The sequence below is a fragment of the Cynara cardunculus genome, unplaced genomic scaffold (genome assembly GCF_001531365.2).
Source record: "Cynara cardunculus var. scolymus isolate 2C unplaced genomic scaffold, CcrdV1 Un_Scaffold_1085, whole genome shotgun sequence".
Classification (NCBI taxonomy): Eukaryota; Viridiplantae; Streptophyta; class Magnoliopsida; order Asterales; family Asteraceae; genus Cynara; species Cynara cardunculus.
The window spans coordinates 116,102-127,076 of NW_020200677.1; the positions used below are offsets into that span (position 1 = coordinate 116,102).

At 31.1% G+C, this 10,975-nt stretch overlaps 1 protein-coding gene and 1 pseudogene across 1 annotated transcript; one reads left to right on the forward strand and one right to left on the reverse strand.

The window, feature by feature from the left end:
- Nucleotides 1-1,475, reverse strand: part of LOC112502218 — an 11,036-nt pseudogene extending 9,561 nt beyond the window's left edge.
- A 48-nt stretch (nucleotides 1,476-1,523) lies between these two features.
- On the forward strand, nucleotides 1,524-7,251 carry LOC112502219 (zinc finger BED domain-containing protein RICESLEEPER 2-like). Its single transcript, XM_025106074.1, has 6 exons — nucleotides 1,524-1,598; nucleotides 5,364-5,556; nucleotides 5,676-5,795; nucleotides 6,146-6,382; nucleotides 6,489-6,743; nucleotides 6,842-7,251. Exons 1-6 carry the CDS (start codon nucleotides 1,524-1,526, stop codon nucleotides 7,249-7,251), a joined length of 1,290 nt encoding a protein of 429 aa, XP_024961842.1.
- The last annotated feature ends 3,724 nt before the right edge of the window (nucleotides 7,252-10,975 follow it).

The window sequence follows — 10,975 nt, forward strand, 5'->3', positions numbered from 1 at the left end:
GTTCCTATTTGTTCATATAATTATATATATGAAAAAGTTATTTTTTACAAAGTTTTGGTGATTTTCACCCTGCAATGACATAAATAGGGTAACTCACTAGACCTTTCGGTCTAACCCTCGTTTTGTGATTTTAAATATGTATTGTAGGAGGTACGGACGGTAAGGAAAATGGGAAAATGTGATATTTTCCTATATGCATTTCTACATGAAGAWTTGTMTATGATGTATAGTTTTGATTGATGAACGTTGATTAGTACAAGAAATGTATTTTGAATTTTTGAGACATGTATTCTGTATGGTAAATTCTTGTACTAAGAGACCTGAATGGTATATAAACATGTATTTCTTCCGTATGAAGTATGTGATACATGCAATGTGTTGTATGGGGTGTTACAGCTTGTTAGCTACTTTTATGGTTCTTTCAGATATGTAATAGACCTTCCTGATTTCAAGCCTATCAAAGAATTTTCTTGTAGTCTCGTTAAACATGGTTGCTTGCATTTGAGTACCCTACAAAGCAGAAGTTAATGGATGTTTTTTTTTTCTATTCTTAACTACTAATAGTGATTCAACAATGTTATAAATATGAAATGTACACTTACGTCTTCATCAGTTAGCTCCACATTGAAAACACAACCTTCACCCCTCCTGTTTTTGAATGTATGCATACTACCTTTGCCTGTCAACAATACTTTGATTTTCCAAGTCGCTTGATAAGGGTTTAATGAAGCCAATGGTTGAACTTTTCTCATCATTGCCATTTTCTTAGAGGGTGTCAGACTACAATAAGAACAAAATAACACAATTGTCAAAATAACACAGTTCAAATTATGTTATTTTGTGTTAAAAGTTGTAGTTTTGATTGAATTGAACTTGGCTCCAATTCTAAGTTATGGAATGGCATGTTTGGTATCCTACACCCCAGACCAATTACAAATTCCTTAAACCACAAGATATTTAAATCTTAGTGGCTTTAAGCCTCTAAGATTTCTTATATTTAAGCGATGTTAAAGGGGGATTTTTGCCATGCCACCTCACTGAACTAAATATAAATCATTTCACATTAATTTTGAGAGCAAATACGCTAATTAAACTCAAACCAAAAGCAAACTTAATAACAACAAGAAGAAGGATACATACCACAAAACACATTTTTCTTTACTACCAATTAATGCCAACATGTATCTACATCTTAATCTGAATAATAACAATAAACATACCCACATAAAGTAATCAACTTTACCTGATTTCACTTAGAACCTGTTATAATTGAACATGTTTGTGACTTTTGAAACAGGTTCTAAACCCTAAATCCATTTACAAGAAATTAAAGAAGAAATTAAATGAAAAGGGAAGGAAATGCACCTAATTGCAAAATTAAGGTTTGCTTCGTGTTTTGAGAATAGTAGAGAGCAAGCGACACAGGACAATGCAGCAACAGAGAACAATAGCACAACAAAATTAGGCTTGCACATAGCGTTAATATGGTGAGGTTAGTGTTTTGAAGAGCAAGGGAGCCGCACATGGGAGATAATTCAGGGGCTTGGGGTGGGGAAGAAATGTGGGAGGTGGAGAAGAAATGCGTCAAATTTGGTGAGGTTATTGTTGTTAAACTTGTAACTGATGCATAAGGGGTAGTACCTCTTGAAATTCAACTCTTATCCGTTTAAGCTCTTTATATATATATATATATATATATATATATAATATAGATATGTAGATTCATGGGAAAACCCCTAAAAATAAAAAACTAAGGAACACCTTGATAACCGTTCATCTGAACAGTATGCACATGTGCATACAAGTAATTGAAGCTGTTTTTTGGTCTTTATGCTTGTGTGAATGTGGCAAATTGCTTGTATCCATATGTGCATATTGTCCAGATGAATGAGACCAAGGTATTCATCAGTTTTTTTATTTTTTTTGTGGTTTTCCTCTAAACCTAACCATATATATATATATATATATATATATATATATATATATATATATACACACATATATATATATATTTATACACACACACATATATATATATATATATATCTAGAGAGAGAGATATAGGGGGATATTTACTTTGCAAACCATCCATTTCATACGAACCCTACAAACCAATCACATCCATCCATTTTCATGATCAAATGCCTTGATTAAAACAAGTTATTTTAGTAAAGTAAAAAAAATAAAACAAAAACAATATTATTATTTTCTCCAATAAAGGACAAAACGGGAACAAGTTTTAAACGTTTGAGATCATTGAAATCTCCGTTCCCAAAACTAAATCCCATTTCCTAAAAATTATTATTAAACAACAATAATGAATGAAATATTTTGAAAATTGAATGAAACATTTTGAAAATCGAATAATATGATTTCATTAGTGAAATTGGTTTCATGAATGAAATATTTTGATAACTGAATAACATGATTTCATTAGTGAAATTGGTTTCATGGTTCCTAATCAAAATAAAATTGCTTAATTGAAACTAAATATGATTCAGTCAATGGAACATTTTGAAAACTGAATAACATGATTTAATTAATGAAATAGTTGCATGGTTTCTAACCAAAATGAAACATTTTGAAAACTGGATAAAATGATTTCATTAATGAAATTTGTAAGGTAATCAATTTATTTATGAATTTTACAAATGAAACAAAACAATATACTCAAAATCTGGAAAATATCGCAACTATAATATTAATAAATCAGAAAAGAACTATAAATTGAAAAAAAATACCGATTTTTTTTCAATTAAGAAAATGAAATAAATAAATTTCTAAGAAAAAAATGATTATAAAAAAACTCTGAAATTGACGGATTATTTTTATTTAATAAAAGAATACAAAATATTAATGTTAGTAAGTATCTATAAAAATTTACCAATTTCAAGATTATTATATAAACAAATTGATTGATCATTTACTAAAAAACCTCTAATTTGTATAATCTCCATGATTTACATACAATTAAAATATTACTAAAATTATCTATTATAAAGTTAAAGGACAATCATATCCTTATGAATTAAAAATAAAGGAAATTAAATGGAATTATGTTATTGATTGATGCTAGTTTGTATAGTTTATACAAAAGAAAGCAGTTTGTATTTGATCGCTCCTCTCTCTCTCTCTATATATATATATATAGGGGTCTAATCAAATGAGAACTAGATAGTTTGTGGTAACTGTGAGGTCCAATATGAGCTAATCATTTTAGATAATTAATGTTATTTACTAAAATAAAACGAAAAGTAAATTAGTAAATTGTGTTGTTTATTTAATTTACTTTCATTAGTTTAGTATTTCAATTTACTTTAATTAGTTTAATTATTTTAATATATGTGTATATATATACACACACACACGGGGACAAATAGGGACTAAATCCGGTGGCCTTCTCCGGGACCCACCACCACTCCGGTGACCTCCTCCGGTTATCTTGTCTGACCAAGACACCGTCTCTGATGATCGACCACTATACACCCACATGTGGCAGTGATACCACAGTTGGTAGCATAGTAGTCTCAAAGTTTACTTGATGTGTTTTAGGTATCACATTGTATATATATATATATATAGAGAGAGAGAGAGAGAGAGAAAGAGAGAGAGAGAGAGAGGAGGTTTACTTTGCAAACCATGTTATTTGTACAAACCGTATAAACCTCATTCAACCAATCATAATTTTTTATTTTTTCTAGTTTTTTCATTTTTTATTTTTTGCAATTATGAGAGGTTGATTAATCATTTTTATTGTGGAGGGTGTTAATCATGGATATTATGATCTTCATTATATTAATTTTAAATAAATACATGAAATAGTTTCATTAAAATTTCATAAGTATTATATGAAACAATTTCATAACGATTTATGAAATAATTTCATAACCATATATGTAGGGCTGTAACGAACCTAACGTTCAGCTAACCGTTCGTGAATCGTTCGATGGGAAGTTCGTTTATGTTAGTTTATTTAATAAATGAACGAACATGAACAAAAAAATTGTTCGTTTAGTTAAACGAACGAACATGAACAATATTCTCGTTCGTTCATTTATGCTCGTGAACGTTCGTTCACTTATGTTCGTGAATGTTCGTTCGTTTATGTATTAATTTTAATATATAATTTTTATTTATTTAGTTTGAAGTCAATTTTTAAAAACCTTTTTAAGTATTGGGCTTTTAAGAGGGTTTTGGCCTTTTAATATTGGGCCTTTTTTAAGAGGGTTTTACTGGGTTGTTCACTTATGTGTCTTCTAACTCAGTAACTCATGTCGTCTACGGTCTAGGTCAAGTTTCACGTATTGTCACCGAGTGGTCGACTGGTCGTGACTTGTGAAGGGCAGAAGTAGAAGGGGACAGGTGCAGTGCAGGCTGTGCAGCTCTTGGAGATCAATCGCCAATCGTGAAGGGCAGAAGGGGCGACAATCTCTATCTAGGTACGTTCTCTCAACTTTTCTACCTTAAAAGATCGTCATGAAAGAGTATTTTGAAGAGTTATGGAGCTTAGAATGTGTTCGTTGTGTTGCGCCCATTGATATAACCTGCATATTGTTTAAACATGAATGATTTTGATGATAGCTGACCAAGAAGCCCTCCTGCTATGAAATCATCTTCCTTCTTCCTCCCATTATCGTCGCTTTTAATCCTACTGCTGAATCCCAATTCAGTGATCCACTCCTCATTGACTTAGGTTCGGTTTCTTGAATGATGGAAGGACATTAGGGTGTTGCTTGGTTAGCCCGGGAGCAATGGGTGTGACCGTTACACGTCACAAGAAGAAGTTGGATCCTGTCCATTGCTCAATGTCAAATGAGACTTTCAAAAACAATGAATATTCATCGAGATATATATATATATATATATATATATTATCTTTCTTGATATTTCACAAGTATTTAAGCATTTAAATTATTTGTCAAAACAAAGGTAACAATTTTGACATGTCTTTTAATTGATATGATGACAAATTCAAATATCTTTTAAATTGTAAAGGACAATAGCATTCTTGGTGTTATTTCATAATTCCAATGTACTGCGTTCAAAATCAGAATGACTTGTTTGATAATGCTTTGTGTTTTGTTTATTATGTTTGTTCTATTCTTGTTTTTTATACCAATTAAGTTATTCTAGATCTATGGCGTGTGAATTGAATCGATCATATTAGGTCAAGCTTTTGACTCATACGGGTATGAATTGAGTTGCGCCATCTTGTATATCCTTTTTGCAACAAGTTTGTGCATCACTTATGTGGCAGCTCTAAATATATGAACTACTGGTATGTGATTTTATGTTACAGACAATTGAACCACTAATAAAACATTATTTTGATTATTTAAACTTTTTTTTTTTGCATTTTGTAGATGTCTGATGTCTCTTGTAGCGGTCCATATTTCTTTCATGATAATTTCTATTTAGATCGAATGCAATCGCCTCAAGAACTTGAATCAACCGAAATTGAATCAAGGGAAAACACATCAAGAATGGAAAGTACCCCTGAAGTGGTTGTTATCGGATCGAATGATGGAGACGACGTTGCAGCAGCCGTTGATGGTGGTAGAGAAAAGGCCACAATCAACAATAAAGAATCTACTCCATATGCTAAAAGGAAAAGAAAGAAGACTTTAGGAGTTTGGGAACATTTCGCTTGGTGAAGTTGGCTAATGGAACTGAAGTTTGTGAGTGCATCCAATTTGGTGAGGAGATAAAGAAACTTAAAGATGGAACCACCACATCATTGCATAGGCATATTAGTGATTGCCCAAAGTTAAGAGTCGTCAACACCATTCATCCAGGTCAGTTAAAGTTAAAGGTTATGCCGAGGAAATTAGATTCTTCTATGGTCCAAAACTAGAAATTTGACAATAGTAAGATTAGAGAGGTTGTTTCTCACATGATTATGGTTCCTGAGTTGACATTTAATTTTGTTGAGTATGAACTATTTAATGTGGTTATGAAGGAAGCTAACCCCGGGTTTAACAAGATTTCACGTGCATTAGCTAAGCAAGATTGGTTGCTAGTTATGAGATAGGCAAGAAAAGAATCAAGAAAATGTCAAGCGCTGTCAATCGTGTGAGTATAACAACTGATATGTGGACGTCGGTGCAGAATATTCATTATATGGTTGTTACTTGTCATTTTGTAGATTCTGATTTCAAGCTTAACAAATGCATAYTGAGTTTTATTGATGTACCACCACCTTATTCTGGACTATGTATATATGATTCCCTCTTTAAGTGTTTAAAAGAGTGGAATATTGAGACAAAGGTTGCTACTTTGATGATTGACAATGTTACAACTAATGATGTGGTGGCTACAAAGTTGATGGAAATTATGAATCTTCAGAAAAAGCTTGTTGTTGGGGGAAGTTATTCCATGTGCGGTGTTATGCACATATTCTCAACTTGTTGGCTCAAGATGGTTTATCATAAATAAAAGACATTATTCACAATGTTCGTGAGATGTGAAACACGTGAATGCCTCTCTAGGTCAATTGCATATATTTAGCGAACTTTCCAAGCAAATGACCTTATCAAAGAAGCATTTGATCTTAGATGTTAGTACCCGATGGAATGCTACGTATGTTATGTTGTCTACGGCCTTGGAGTTTACAGAAGTGTTTGTGAATTATGTCGATCAAGAATCAACATACAAGACCTTGCCGACCTCGGAAGATTGGGACAAAGTTGAAGTTATATGCTCCTTCTTGGGGCTTTTCAATGAGGTTACAAAAATAATTTCAGGTATTATTGATTCTCTTTATGGTTTTCATTCTAAGTCATTTTTTCAAAGCTAATCACTTAATTCTCATACACTTTTATTTACTTCTTTTATTTTATAGGCTCCGAATATCCTACCTCTAATTTGTTTCTTAGTGAGTTGTATGGGATTAAAGAAGCATTAGATGATTTATCTTTAGATGAGAGTAAATACATGAGAGATATGGCTCTTAAGATGAAAAAGATATTTGACAAATATTCGGGTACTTGTAATATGTTGATTTCCATTGGTGCTGTTTTAGATCCTAGATACAACATGAAGTTGGTTGAGTTCTCTTTTAGTTCCATTTATTCAACGGATGAGGCACCTAAACAAATGAAAATTGTTCAAGATACTCTTACTAAAATGTTTGAAGAGTATGTTGAACAACATAAAGCAGCTAATGTTGTTCAAATAAGTAGTGCACCTAACAAGAGTGAAAGTCGAGTTAAGAGTGGTTATATCAAGTTAAGTTTTAGAGTTGGTATCTAGAGTGGCATGGCAAAGTATGATCAACATATCAGAAGCGTTGACACTTTTGTAAGTGTGAAGTCAGAGTTAGACATTTATTTAGAAGAAGGCGTGTACATTGGTGATTCAGGTGCATATTTTGATGTCGTAGAGTGGTGGAAGGAGAAAAATCTGAAGTTCAAAATTTTGTCTAAAATGGTTGTTGATGTTTTGGCAATTCTGATCACTATTGTTGCTTCAGAATAAGCTTTTAGTGCTGGTGGGAGAGTTATCGATGCTCATCGCGCCTCTTTAGGGACGAAGACGGTAGATATGCTCATTTGTGGGGCTGATTGGTATCATCATCATTGTAGACTACACAAAAAGAAAACCAAGGTAATTTGCTTAATCTTATCAATTATGATACTTGTTTTCTTACAAAAACTCATTTAGGCATGTTCGTTTATGTTCATTTAGGCATGTTCGTTTATGTTCATTTAGACATGTTCGTTTATGTTCGTTCGTTTATGTTCATTTAACGAACAAATATAAAAGAACACGAACTCACCTGATTTCTAAACGAACGAATACGAACATAATTATTTTCGTTTGTTTATCGTTCGTGTTCGTTCGGTTCGTTTATAGCCCTACATATATGAAATAACTTCATCTAGAAAAGTATTATATGAAGCAACATAATAATAAACAATTTCATGAAACAAAATCATTAAATTAAACAATAAAATCGACGGATAAGGGTGGTTTACACGGTTTGTACAAATATGGGTGGTTTGCATTTGATCGGTCCTCTCTCTCTCTCTCTCTCTTTATATATATATATATATATATATATATATATGGGGAAAGGTTCAAACACCTTCATTTTACAAGAACCCGAGAACACCTTTTTACTGTAGACGATCACATGTAATACTATTATTCCATCACATATGATACTAAATCAGATACGCGAACGATTTTCCGGTGCGATCTTGGTTGCGGGCCAAGTCGCCTTTACACCACTAAGCCCCCTCACAAGTATTATCACATGTGATAAGGTGGTTTTTGATATGATACTATAATCCATCAAGACCATCACATGTGATGCTAAATCATAGACGCAGACAACTTTTGGCGCGGCCTAAGTCGTTGAACACGTCGTCCGCACATCACAAGGTCCACTCACGCATATTATCACATGTGATAAGGGTGTTCTCACGTTCTCGTAAAATGAAAGTGTTCTCGTTTGAACCTCCACCTATATATATATATATATATATATATATAGAGAGAGAGAGAGAGAGAGAGAGAGCGATCAAATGAAAACCGCTCTCATTTGTATAAACCATGTAAACCAATCTCATCCATCCATTTTCTTGATCAAAGGTCAAGATTAGTTTAGGTTATATTAGGAAATTAAAAAATTAAAAAAATTATTTTATAATCCCAAAAAGGGAAAATGGTAACTTTGGTAATGGTAATATTAATGGCAATCATATCATGTATATCGTAATATTAATGAAACAAATCATTTGTATGATAATATATTAATTTTATGTTCAAATATTATTGAAAAAATAACATCCATCATTAAAATAGATCAACAATACAAATAAAACACATTACAATCAATTTAACATAATGAAACCTTTTGAATAAAAAAAATTACTACTACATTTTATGAACGAAATGGTTTCACAGTTTTATCAATACACAAATCAACGTAATACTAGATGAGACATTTGTCATTTTCAAGAATCCGGTAGATGGATCCGTTTCAATCTAATTATGAAATGGTTTCATTGTTTGCTAATTAAACAACATGTTCTTAACAATTATGAAATGGTTTCTCTGTCGTTATGCACCCATTTCATCGACAAAGTTTTTACAATCTTAACACGTTTCATAGTTTCATCAATACACAAATTAACATAAAGTTAGATGAGACATTTGTCATTTTCATGTTATTGGTAGATGGATCTGTTTCAATCTAATTATGAAATGGTTTCACTGTTCGCTAATTACACAACATTTTTTTAACAATTATGAAATGGTTTCACTCTCGTTATGCACCTATTTCATCGACAAAATTTTTGCAATCCGAACACGTTTCATACCGTCAATGCATTTACTATTACAGGCTTTGTTAACCATAAAGTGAACAAAATCATCCAAAAAAAAATGAAACAATTTCATCAATAATTGTTGTTAATCAAACAAGATTATCCAAAAATATTATATTACGCAACCAGTTCATCCCCAAAAGTTTTATTAAACAAGCTCCTCAGTGAACGTTTTCACGAAACAATCTGCATACGTTTCATTATATTATTTTCCATTTTTTTTCATTAAAGTAGTGTCTTTTTTTGTAATACAACATATTATGTATCCTATTAAATTATGCAACGATTTAATGAAACTTTTTTGCTATCTAAACATGAATATGTTTCAGTAATATTTATATTTTTACCGGTTCATGAATCTTTGTTAGGATTTGTTACTGATTTTGTGGATCAATGAATATAACTTTTTGATCTTCATATTTTTACAACGTATAAACCTATAAAACAAATAAACATATTTAATTTTTAAAATATTAAATTAAATAAACATTTAAATATTACTATTTCTAACATTTCCTTTATTACGTTTCCTTAATTAAGATTTCTTAATAACTTTCATATTTAATCAAAAACAATGTAAATGACAATTCAATCCTTAATAATTAAATTTAATTAAAAAAATTCCTATGTAAATGACAATTCAACCCTTAATAATTAAATTCAACCGATCCTGCCTATATATATATATATATATATATACACACACATATATATACATATATATATATGGGCTCATTCAAGGGAGAACTGATTAGTTTGTGGAACTGTGTGATCCAATTTCAACCACAAATCAACGGATAAATTAGGAAATTAAAAATTATGGTAGTTTGAGTTAAAATTATAATTAGAGGGCTTTTTAGGTTATTTTTAAAAAACTCCTCTCTCATCTCTTCGACCTCCGATCTCCGGCCTCCGGAGAATATTAATCCGGCAGGTATGAAGTAATCACAAATATACATAATGTGATACCCATTGTGATATAATTGTGATATCATTGTGATACCAACTATGATACCAACTCAAACCTTAAAAACAAATATACACAGTGTGATACCCATTGTAATACACAATGTGATACTCATTGTGATATATTGTGATACCGATTTCACCAGAGGCCGGAGATTGGAAGTCGGAGAGAGGAGAGATGAGTTTTTAAAAAATACCTAATATGCCTTCTAATTATAATTTTAACTCAAACTACCATAATTATTAATTTTCCTAATTTATCCATTGATTTGTGGTTGAGATTGGACCTCACAGTTAGCACAAGCTAATCAGTTCTCATTTGATTAGGCCCATATATATATATATATATATATATATATATATATATATATATAGGAGCGATCAAATAAAAACCACTCAATTTGTACAAACCGTGAAAACCTTATTCAACCAATCATAATTTTTCATTTTGTTCATTTTTTGTAATTATGAGAGGTTGATTAACCATTTTTATTGTAGAGGGTGTTAATCATGGATATTATCATCTTCATTATTTTAATTTTAGAGAAATACATGAAACAGTTTCATTAAAATTTCATTAAATATTATATGAAACAATTTCATAATCATATATGAAACAAATTCATCAAAAAAAGTATTATATGAAACAATTTCATAATCATATATGAAACAAATTC